Source organism: Sinocyclocheilus rhinocerous, unplaced genomic scaffold (assembly GCF_001515625.1).
Source record: "Sinocyclocheilus rhinocerous isolate Xijiao unplaced genomic scaffold, SAMN03320098_v1.1 scaffold875, whole genome shotgun sequence".
NCBI lineage: Eukaryota > Metazoa > Chordata > Actinopteri > Cypriniformes > Cyprinidae > Sinocyclocheilus > Sinocyclocheilus rhinocerous.
Window position 1 is genome coordinate 712,901 of NW_015659463.1, and position 12,305 is coordinate 725,205.

Below are 12,305 nucleotides of genomic sequence, written 5' to 3' on the forward strand. Positions count from 1 at the left end.
TTCATACGGCACTTGGAGGCTTTTGAATCTGAACTCTTCATATATATATATATATTGAAATCATAAATGATTGTAAATGGTTAATCCAGGTATGCGCTGAAAAAAGTAACAGGTGTCACATGACGGCTAGTTATTGGACTATATTCATTAGCAGCGATTTGGACAATTTTTTGGACCTGATAAACGACAGAGTGGAACTTTAACAACATTTCGGTTGAAAGATTGAGTGATCTTATCTGACCAATTTGAGACAAATTCCGGGTCGTTTGGTGCCCAGTCACTGAAGCTTAGTCTGTTATTTCCGTTGATTTGCAGCGCCATCTTGTGGTGATTTGCTCGTGCAGGTGTTGACCTCACCTGAGGAATCTCAGCGTCCGGTGACAGAAGTGGTCGAAGATAAAGCAAAATAAAAATAATTGGCTTTTTAATCACTCGATATGGCCGAATGTGAGAGAAAGGCCCGAAAGTTACACAATAACAGAAACGAAAGTGAAACCCTTTACTCTGAATCAGATCACATTCTGTTCTGACAGAACGAGGAACCAAACGCCAAACTCCACTGAAAGGTAAATGTTACTGAAAATATTGCCTACTCTTTGACGATTTTAGTCAATAATAGCTCATTACAGCTAATTATACAGTTGCCATATTTATAAATTCGTCGCTGGTCGCTTGTTGTTCGCTAATGTACAATATCCTTGAAAACGCTCAATGCCTTGCATTGTTTATACCCAGGTGTTGAACAGGTGTATTTAAAAGACCCACCACTGCAAAAAAAGTACTATGGTACTAACATGTTAACATGCACCATATTAATAGTACAGTATTACATTATTACATGTAACATATAAATATCATGAATATGGAAATCAGGAATTACCATGCTATTAGCATCTGATACCATTGCTGTACGTCTTTGTAAAGGACAGCACTAACAATGATTTGTCATTCTCACAGAAAATGGCTCAGGCTGATATTGACGAGGGATTATATTCTCGACAGCTGTAAGTGCACTCTAAAATGTTCTTATCTGCTTTCCTTATCTGCATCTTGGTTTTCCCTTAAACGTCTACCTATTTGTGCTTTCTGTTTCTTGGAAATTTATCTTTGGAAATTTCATTGCCAGTAGTCACTGCTGCACCGGGGTGTAAAGCATCTGAGTAATCATATTTTCACTTCTAGTAATTGTTTGTACTTCATTTACTTTAATTAACTGTTGTTGAAACCGAATGCAATCACTTGAATTACATTTCCAGTGGAGAAAAATCGGTGTTGCATTTATTACACTTTCATTTATATATTAAAAGTATATATTTCACAGTTTTTCGGTTTCCTCTGTTCAAAAAAATCTAATTTCAGTTTGTTGTTTCAGCTATAATTTTAATGTAAAATTATCTTTTTGAGGTCGGGTTACTTAGTTTGAGGAATTCCAGTTATGTATTTCCTGTATGTTCCAAGTCAGCAATACTGTATGAATAGTTACGCCCCACCTAGACTTGTCTCTTCCTGGTATTTTTCAAAGAAATCAAAAGCAAAAGTAACTGGGGTTGGGTCTTTTTTTTTTTTTTGCATAGTTGAAATAATTTGCATGCTATTTTGTTTACTACTGATACGTTATATGAAAATATCTCTTCCTGGTTTCAAAGAAATCAAAAGCAAAAGTAACTGGGGTTGGGTCTTTTTTTTTTTTTTGCATAGTTGAAATCATTTGCATGCTATTTTGTTTACTACTGATACGTTATATGAAAATATTCTATATGTTATTTAAATATGCAAAGTGCAAAGAATACATCATGGTAGCATTGAGAGCATTTGTAATATTTAATGGATGCTTGTTTTAATTTAGATCAAATGTTCTATTTATTCTGTGACACAAAATATATCAATTGAAAATGGCAGCATTCACAGTTCAGATGTTTCAAATATTAAATCAGCAAGTACGGAAATGTTACTTTATGCATGGTGCAATTTTTCATCTCACAACAGGTACGTGATTGACCATGATGCAATGCGTCGCATGGGAAAGGCTGATGTCCTCATTGCTGGAATGCGAGGTCTTGGTGTGGAGATTGCCAAGAATGTGATCCTGGCTGGAGTTCGATCGGTCACCATTCAGGATGAGGGTGTGGTGGAGTGGAGAGATCTGTCCTCTCAGGTAATAGGTCCTATTACTGCAATTAAAACAATACTTCACCTAAATGAACATTCTGTCATCATTTATTAACCACAAACGATGATGTTGTGAAGATGGTCCGAGCTGCTGTTTTGAACAGTGAAATTTGTAGAAATATAAATGATTTATTCAGGTTTTCATGTGTCTTTTACAAATGATAATCACTTATGTGAAAATTTACTTGAAATTCTCTCTGTAGTTTTACCTAAAGGAAGCTGATCTGGGTCAGAACAGGGCTTTGTGCTCTGAGAAGCAGCTCTCTAGTCTGAATGTCTATGTTCGAGTGTCTGCCTGGACCAAAAAACTCGATGAGGACTTCCTCAGTAAGTTCCAGGTGAGTTATGATGCTGGACTCATATGTATGTGCAATAAAGAGTTTTAGTTAGAGTTTAGTTTTAACCCCTTTTCTTGCTTAGTCATATTTAATGTGTTTATCACAATAGGTGGTGGTGCTCACAAATTCACCTTTAGAAGAGCAGCTACGTGTGGGAGCATTTTGTCATTCGAACAATATAAAGTTTATTGTGGCTGACACCAGAGGGCTTTGTGGGTAGGCTGCATCACATGAATCAGCAAAATATGTGAAGCTGGTTAAAATAGTACTGGATCAGATTCTGATTTGTGTGTTTGGTTCACAGGCAGCTGTTTTGTGACTTTGGCGAATCATTTGAGGTCAGAGACACAAATGGAGAGACTCCAGTATCAGCCATGATTGCTCATATCAGCAAGGTGACAGGACAAAAATCACATTTTCACTTTCAGTTTGGTTCTCTTAAAGGGATACCGACCCTCATGTGATTTCAAATCTATAAGACCTTTAAGTAACTTTAAATACAAATAAAGACTTTTTTTTACATTTTGAACATTTTTAATGAAATCTGAGAGATTTCTGTCCCTCCATTGAATATCCATTCCAGCAAAACTAAAACAAGCATTTTTGAGCTTCTGTTTACCATATTTTAAATTTAAATGTGAATAAAAACCTAAATAAAGTCCGTTGATCATAAATGGATTGTGCCTTTACAGGAGACTTGAATTAAACTGATTGATGTTTATTATGTTTATTATTTCTTAATGAACTTCATGAAGCGTCAAAGTGAATGGACGTTCAATGGAGGGAAAGAAATCTTTCAGATTTCATTCAAAATCTCTTTATCTGTGCTTCAAACATGAACAGAGTCTTATGGATTTGTAACATGACATATGACATAATTTTAATTTTTAGTTCCTATGTAATTTTCTAGAGGTGCCAAATGTAATTGCAAACAATGATTGTTTCAAAACAAGTTTCCCAAATTTGCTACCACCCCTTATGAGTCAACATTTCTTAATTTCTAATACAATTCTTACTATCCTAAAATGAATTTGAGCTGAAAATGTGTTATTTTCCATCATAGGACAATCCAGGCATAGTGACATGCACAGATGAGGAAAGCCACGAGTTCACCGATGGCATGTTTGTGAATTTCTCTGAGATTCAAGGCATGACTGAACTCAATAGTTATGGCCCCATTGAGATCAAAGTGAGAGGTAGGTGTCATATGATCAAATATATGTGACCCTGGACCACAAAACCAGTCATAAGGGTCAATTTCTCGAAACTGAGATTATATAAGCTTAAATAAGCTTTCCATTGATGTATGGTTTGTTATGATAGGACAATATTTGGCTGAGATACAACTATTTGAATATCTGGAATCTGAGGGTGCAAAAAAAATCAAAATATTGAGAAAATTGCCTTTAAAGTTAAACAAATGAAGTATATGATATATTTACGGTAGGAAATTTACAAAATATCTTCATGGAACATGATCTTTACTTAATATCCTAATGATTTTTGGCATAAAAGAAAAATCGATAATTTTGACCCATACAATGTTTTTTTGGCTATTGCTAAAAATATACCCAAGCGACTTAAGACTGGTTTTGTGCTCCAGGGTCACATATGGAAAACATTTAGAGCTGATCATTGATAGAGAAGGTCAAGAAAATGTCGATAGCAATGAAAATCAGTCAATAACAATATATTTTAATGTTTTTAGACATCTACTCCTTCAGTATTTGTGACACTTCAAACTTTTCTGAGTATGTGAAGGGTGGAGTGGCAACTGAAGTGAAACAGACTGAAATCCTCAGCTTTGTAAGTATCACCCATGACTGATTTATTCCATAGTGAGGATACTTGACTGCATAGTATGGAATAATTAATTATTTAAAGATGCTACTGACGTAGTATGTTTTTGAAATCTGGAAGTGTGTCGACGTACGGCATTAAAGCAAGGCACGTCATTGAGCTGATATTTTAATTCTCACAGAAACCTCTGAATGTGGCTCTGGATGAAGCGATCAGAGATCCTGAGCTTGTGGAGATGACAGACTATGGCAAGACACAAAGACACCTGTCTCTGCATCTGGCCTTCCAGGCCCTGCATAGATTCACTCAGAAATACAGCCGGGCACCCCATCCTAGATCCCAGGTCAGTCCAACAAAACGTTTATGCTAAATAAGGTTTTTAAAGTATATTCACAGAACATTTTTAAAGATTGTGTATTGTCACAACATGTGTAAAATGTTGGCTTTTTTACTGTTCTGAAAAACCTCTTTAATAATTATTAATATACTCCATTAAAACATTTTATTATACATCTAAAAGCATTATTCTTTTTTAAGTGTGTATGTTTACAGATATATAACGTATTTGCTCTGACAATGATTCCGTGTGATTACAATTATAAAACATGCAATGCATCGTGGCATAATAAAAATTGGTACAATATGATTTGATTCCTTTGGTTCATAACTATTAAAAAAAAGTAACTGGAAGAACAGTTTACAGCATTGTGTCAAACAAAAACAGACAAAAATTTATTTTACTACTGAAAATAGTTCAGGAATTGTATTTTGAATGAGAAAGAAGCACTTAATATTACATTATAAGAGTGGAATTTGAATTTATTGCACCTTAATAAGTGCATTGAATTTTCATTGTCAGATTCTTCAGCACATTTTACACCCATATGTAGTAGCTGAGTAGTTCATCTCTGTGTTTTTGCTTCCCTCTATAGGCTGATGCTGAAGTGCTGGTTACTATCACAAAAGAGCTTTGCACAGATGCAAAGTTTGATGAGCTTGATGAAGACGCTGTAAGGCAGTTATCTCTGGTTGCCAGCGGTGACCTGGCACCTGTCAATGCCTTCATTGGCGGTCTGGCTGCTCAGGAGGTGGTGAAGGTGAGCTTAATCATTTAACATTTTATTCTGGCAGCACCAGTTGAGTTTGAGACCATGGTGTATATATAAGCACATTTTTTAATGACTACATTTGTATGAAATCTTTCAGGCATGCAGTGGTAAATTCACTCCTCTCAGACAGTGGCTGTACTTTGATGCCCTGGAATGCCTACCTCAGGAGAACGATGGAGTCCTTTCTGAAGACGCCTGTGCTCCTGTAAGCCAGTTCATATGAAAAGAAAATATGAAAGTCTTGTTTCTGATGAACATACTCAACTGAGCACTTTACATACTTCACATGAAGTGATCTTTATCTTCTGTGCTGTAGAGAGACAGCCGATATGATGGGCAGATTGCTGTGTTTGGATCTGCTTTTCAAGACAAACTGAAGAAACAGAGCTATTTTCTGGTGAGTGTATTTCTCCTGTTTCACCAGCAGGTGAGGACATTACCCTGATTTGTGTTTCAGTAAACCCTGCTGGATCTTATCGGTGATCTGTTATGAAGAGCAATGAGCAGACCAGTGAGTCAATGGTGTCGAATGCACAGGAAATATTTTATGTGCCATGTGACATTTCCTGTTGAGCACTAAGGATATGTCAGTCAGAGTTTCTTTTGTGATTCAACCAAATATTTCAGATTTTTGTATATAAGTATAAACTAATACATATATAATACATATAAGTATAAACATTTATAATGTTACAAACAATTTTTATTTGAAACAAATGCTGTTCTTTTGCACTTTCTATTCATCAAAGAATCCTGAGAAACGTAGCACTGCTTCCCAAAAATATAAAGCGGCGCAACTGTTTACAAAATTGATAATAAGAAATGTTTCTTGAGCAGCAAATCAGCATATTAGAATGATTTCTGAAGGATCATGTGACAATGAAGAATGGAGTTATGATAAAATGTCTCTGTCTACGATCAGGTCGGAGCTGGAGCAATTGGTTGTGAGCTGCTGAAGAACTTCGCTCTGATTGGTCTGGGTGCGATAACTGCCTCAATCTCAACTACTTCCTCTTGGCTGTCTGCAAATTGCAGCCTGTGAGTGAAGGCAAGGAAGGACCCCACCCAACTCAACAGCTTTCGTTGGTTTAAAACTGGAAGTGTTTTTAATGGTTTAAGTTTTGGTTAATGATAATTTTGGTGCCATATCAAATTTAGCCTAAACAATTGACGATAAAAAAATTAAAATAACAAAAACTACTCCTATACTGATAACTCTACTTCTTTTCTCCATCTCTGCAGTGACCCAACATTTGTTGATCGCACAGTCGCGCGTGGGGATGTGGAGGCTGTGGAAATACTGGAGGGTGTCTATAGGAGTCTGGGTGAGGAATGGCCTCAGAACTGGGCTGACTGTATCAGCTGGGCCTGCAGACAGTGGGAAACGCTCTACAACAATCACATTAAACAACTGCTACACTGCTTTCCCCCTGACCAGGTAACACAGAGACCAGTGTACACACCAGTTACAGTATGCAACCTAGGGGGAATTGTCACTGTAATAGGGTAAATTTCATGAAAGCATGTCTAGATCATATCCCAAAATCAAAATTTTTATAAAACCTGTTTTAAGAACCATTGTGATTTTTCCACTGACATAATTTTTTATTATAACTGAGTTATTTTATTCTCAAAAATGATCATTACCAGACAGTCTTAAGAAAAAAATATATAATATATATTAGATTTTTTTTTTTCAAATTATAGATTTTTATGACAAAAAAGGGTGCGAAACATTCCTGTCATTCCTAATGGTCTTTAAGCAAATTTTTTTTTTTTTTTTTAGAGTTTGAAATTAGCCCCATATATGTTTTGTCAGTTTTCATGAGATTCACCCAAAAACTGTACAGTAAAATGCTTTGGATAATAAAATGACCTGCTAAATGATTACTTAAAGGCCTACTAGTCTTTTAGGGTGTATTCACACCAGGAAAGTCCGCTAGTTCACTTGCTTTGGTCCGGACCAAATACAATGTCGATTTTTTTTGTTTGGTGCGGTTCACTTTCACACTGCCCTTTTTGCAAGTGAACCAGAAACTGTAAACAAAACCACAAGGATCATGTGACAATGAAGAATGGAGTTATGATAAAATGTCTCTGTCTACGATCAGGTCGGAGCTGGAGCAATTGGTTGTGAGCTGCTGAAGAACTTCGCTCTGATTGGTCTGGGTGCGGGAGAGGGCGGGAACATCACGGTGACTGACATGGACTCTATTGAGCGATCAAATCTGAATCGACAGTTTCTTTTCCACTCTAAGGACATTGGGGTAAGATGAGTTGGCACAAAACAACAGCACTGAACAGCTACAAAACTGACTTACGCTTCACAAAATGAAATGGTTAAACTAAGATATCAGTGACTGTAGTCTAGAACAGAACCTGAAATCTGACTGAATGAGCCACATCCACTTCATGTTGTGCCTAATTTACCCCTCAGCTGTGGTAAAATGTACTGCATTTACATTTATTCTTTCTGTGTTTCTCAGAGACTGAAGTCTGAGGTGGCGGCAGAGTCTGTTAAAGAAATGAACCCTTACATGAACATCACCGCTCACCAGAACCGTGTGTGTCCTGAGACGGAGGAGGTCTACGTGCTGTATTCACACCTGCCCAAAAGATCTGCACCAAAGGGGAAAACGAACTTGAGTTCGATTCAATCAAACCAAACAAGACAAGTGTGAATACACCCTTAATAATTTGTCAAATAATGCATTGTTTTTGGGTTGATTGAGTTAGTTTCACTTTGCACCAGCAGGTGGCACTGTTGTCTATAACAACAGTGGGCCCTGAACCACAGTGTGAGGTCTGTAAAGGGTTAAATGGCATGATAAAGTTTCAATTAAATTATATAAATTAACAAAAGTCTTCATCATGAGAATGGCAGCATGTTGCAATATTTTCTTAGATTCTAATTTAGTCTTATTGACAGAGTAAAAGTACAATTGATCTTTTTTACTGGGAGTCTGTGTGTCTATGATTATGCAAAGTACGGATGTGGAGAGATGTCTAATCCATAGCATCAGTGCCTGCACACTGAGATAAACATGCGTCCAGAGGAGGGGTCATACGGACAAGAAGACAGAGTTTTGAAACTCTGATGTCCTTTATCTTGCATGTCCAGTTATAACCGTTGCAAAACCAGAAGTTGTAGACCACAGTTCAGTTTGAGGGTTTGTGCATGATCCATTTTGCATGAATGTACTAAAAAAGAATAAATCATGCAGTTCCCCTGAGGTTTGGCTGAGTTTGACATAACAGTTTCTCATTATCACTTGGACGTCTTTCCTGGTGTGCAGAAAGATGGCTGTAAAGGTGAACACACACAATTCTTTCTGTTAAACCAGTGGAATAAGCTTTGTGTTACTGATCTTTTGGTCTGTCTTTGCGCTTTTGAACAGCACCTTCTGTTTTTTGTTAAAAAACTAATTATATTGAACACACACACACACACATGATAAACTCATTATTCTGTCTGTCTGAGCAAAAGGCTTGGAGACATGGGCTTTATGGTAACCAATCACGTCCACTTCGCATCAGCATGTGACAAGTGGCTGCAGGGCTTCCATTTGGCCCACAACACATGTAGACGTCTTTCATTCTTGCTTACTGGAGCCAACTATATAGCGTCTTTAACAATATTTTTATATTTTAAAATAAACAACAATTATAACAATAACAATAATATTTTTAATTTGAAACCTAGACAACCCTATAAAAATAATTATAATAAAAAGTAAATAAAATTATAAATGTATTAAATAAAAAATTATAAAATGCATAAAAATTATTAATAAAACAATAATATAAAAAGTATATATTTAAAATGTAATTGAGACTATGTACACATGCAATAAATATAATAACAGCAAAACTACATAGCATCTTTAACAAATAATTTGTATATTAAAACAGTATTTATTAAAACATTTTAAAAGGACAAACATCTAATAATAAGTCAAATAAAAAAAAATTTTTTTTAAATATTAAAAAGGTATTCATAGTAAAAACAGTAATTGATCCTACATACACATGTAATATGTATAATTTACATATAAAATAAACTATTATTATATTATTATTATAATATATTATTATTATTATTATATAAATTATATTACAAACATTAAAAGAAAATTTTTTTTTTTTACCCTTTTTTCTCCTCTCCTTTTCACTCTGGTCCTCACTAGGTAACAAGCTCTGGACTTCCATTCTGGATGGGCGCAAAGAGATGTCCACATCCTTTGACCTTTGACACCAACAATGTAAGTTTTACTCAGTAAATACCCCCACATAGCCCTTGGGATCTTCCATCATCCCCTGCAGACAGCATTGTCTAAGTTTAGATGACTCACAGTTTCTCTTCTGGTGTGAATAAGATAATATCTGATATCAGTGATCACCTGTGATGAACAAAGCAAGGTGAAAACATCTTAAACCCCCAACTTCTCTCACAGACACACTCACACTGGTAAACACACAGTGCCACATTAGCAAACAAGTCATGCTTTTCAAAGAAACCCTTTCAGACACATGTATAAACAGAAAAAAATCAAGCAAAAACACCTAAATATTTTAATTAGACGTCTCTTGATATGCAAATGATTCCATTCTATAACCATTATTCTATTTTATGGCCCATTGTTTCCATTGTCTTGATTCTTTACACATGTTATCAGCATTTGGTAAGATTTGTGTTCCCCTAAAGGAATTCCTTTTAACTCATAAGAGTCTGTTTGAATTCTGTGGTTTCAAAGGTTAGCCCATTTTGGGAAGTGTTGTTTTTTTGAATGCGCTACACACTTTCCTTTCATCATTTCCTGTTAACCACTGGAGTTCTGTTTCTCTGCATGTGTGTTTGTGATCCATGGCAAGTTTTTCCACACTTGAGCTCAAAATCAAACACAAACTCACAGTTTTGCCTTTGTTCTGCCAGCTACAATAGACGTATTTTGATTTGAAATTATTACTGTTTTCTTTTGTTTTATAGACCACCCATATGGACTTCATTGTGGCAGCGGGCAATTTATATGGGCAGATCTATGGGATTACAGGCTCAAGAAATCGTGCCGATATTCAGAGCAATCTGCAGGGGGTAAAAGTGCCCGAGTTCACCCCTAAATCTAGTGTAAAGATAGCAGTGACCGACCAGGAGCTGAAAGAGGAAAATGAGGAGAGAAAAGAAGAAGGTGAAATTTTATGCTTAATATAAATATACATAATAAAATTAAGTCTGTAAAGAATGTTAAACATCAAATATCTCTGCTAATATCCCTCACTGCATCTCTTAGACAAAGTCAAGCTGGAGATGTTAAAGGAGAAGCTGTCCAAACTCCAGCTGAAGGACCAAAGCTTCCGGATGCATCCACAGGAGTTTGAGAAGGTATCATGTCTTTGTCAAGTCAAGTTTTATTTGTATAGCATTTTCGCAATACATATTGTTTTGTGATGCCTTGATGAAACAATTTAATTCTTTGTATCATTTGTATTAAAAAAATAGTTCCAAAAAATAGTTCCAAAAAAATAGATCCAAAAATTACCCAAAATGTACTCACCCTCAGGCCATCCAAGATACAGTATAAATGAGTTTGTTTCTTTATCAGAGCAAATTTGTAAAAAAAATAAAAATAATTTGCATTTCATCACTTGCTTACCAACTCTGCAGTGAATGGGTGCCGTCAGAATGAGAGTCCAAGCAACTGATAAACGCATCACAATACTCCACAGGTAATCCACACAACTCCAGTCCATCAATTAACATCTTGTGAAGTAAAAATCCATCCATAATCCATAATAACGTTTCCTCCAGTGAAAAATTCCATCCCCTGTTGTCCTCTTACATCAAAATCCACCAACAAACTGTATTTGTTTAGAACTGATTTGGATTGTTTTTGCGTGAAAATGCTTTTGGACTTGATTGATTTGTGCATTTGTTACTGGAGGAAGCAATATTATGGATAGAGGTTGAAAACATCTTGCTGCATTTGTTTTTTGCAAAAGTGCAGCTTTTTGCTTCACAAGATGTTAATTGATGGACTGGAGTGTGATGTGATTACTTGTGATGTTTTATCAGCTGTTTAAACGCTCATTCTGACGGCATTCATTCACTGCAGAGGAAAATTAATGGTGTTTTTGATATTTTGCCAAACATTAAATTGCATTTTATAGAAATAAAGCAGCCTAGACATTCTGCAAAACATCTTTTTTGACTTTACACTTACTAAAGAAAACAATATCGGTTTGGAAGGACTTGAGGATGAAATGGGTATGATTTTTGTGTCAATCATTCCTTTAGCAGCTGTAAACATAAAATTGGTCTGAAAAGTTAGTGTTAACTTTGGCATCCTCAGTAAATACACACATTTGGTATGTGCAATGAGCCTGTCAGACATGTTGGCGTCCACTCTCAGGTAGGAGGTCTCATCCAACCACAAAATTGGCCCTAAAACAGCCAACCCCCGACTGGAGTTTTCATCGACCCTTAACCAGCTCCATCCATTACAGACCAGAGAAAACAGTCATCCTTTCTGTTGAGACAGATCTTCTTCACAGAACCTCACCGCTGTGACATGCTTCTCAGAAAGAGAGCATCCAACGCACAGACGGGTCTTATGAAAAACTTTGGATGCACGCTGGTTTAGTCAGTGATTGCTTTGTCATTTGTCGTGACTGCATGACACATGGGCTTCCACACACATACATGGAGACTGAATGGGCAGCAGTCTCTGAACAACATCTCAGTTGTGTTTTCTGTTAGGAAGAGGATTAGTCTCAGTCTGTGTGTTTCTCTGCATGTATCTGTCTTTGATTTTCACAATCTCTTCAGTCTTTAAGTCTGACCTGGACTATCATTTCTCCATTTCTCTTTCTCTGGTTCTCTGGTCTTTAGTCT

At 36.1% G+C, this 12,305-nt stretch overlaps 1 protein-coding gene across 1 annotated transcript in view; it reads left to right on the forward strand.

The window, feature by feature from the left end:
• Nucleotides 1–340: 340 nt before the first annotated feature.
• Nucleotides 341–12,305, forward strand: part of LOC107723899 (ubiquitin-like modifier-activating enzyme 1) — a 39,122-nt gene continuing 27,157 nt past the window's right edge. The window contains exons 1-17 of the mRNA XM_016532626.1: nucleotides 341–566; nucleotides 958–1,004; nucleotides 1,987–2,155; nucleotides 2,373–2,507; nucleotides 2,617–2,723; nucleotides 2,812–2,902; nucleotides 3,571–3,703; nucleotides 4,216–4,313; nucleotides 4,489–4,650; nucleotides 5,240–5,404; nucleotides 5,514–5,621; nucleotides 5,733–5,813; nucleotides 7,528–7,683; nucleotides 7,903–8,007; nucleotides 9,604–9,678; nucleotides 10,404–10,602; nucleotides 10,705–10,796. Of these exons, the coding sequence (XP_016388112.1) occupies nucleotides 961–1,004; nucleotides 1,987–2,155; nucleotides 2,373–2,507; nucleotides 2,617–2,723; nucleotides 2,812–2,902; nucleotides 3,571–3,703; nucleotides 4,216–4,313; nucleotides 4,489–4,650; nucleotides 5,240–5,404; nucleotides 5,514–5,621; nucleotides 5,733–5,813; nucleotides 7,528–7,683; nucleotides 7,903–8,007; nucleotides 9,604–9,678; nucleotides 10,404–10,602; nucleotides 10,705–10,796 (1,920 nt within the window). The 5' untranslated portion in view covers nucleotides 341–566; nucleotides 958–960. The remainder of the gene's footprint in view (nucleotides 567–957; nucleotides 1,005–1,986; nucleotides 2,156–2,372; nucleotides 2,508–2,616; nucleotides 2,724–2,811; nucleotides 2,903–3,570; nucleotides 3,704–4,215; nucleotides 4,314–4,488; nucleotides 4,651–5,239; nucleotides 5,405–5,513; nucleotides 5,622–5,732; nucleotides 5,814–7,527; nucleotides 7,684–7,902; nucleotides 8,008–9,603; nucleotides 9,679–10,403; nucleotides 10,603–10,704; nucleotides 10,797–12,305) is intronic.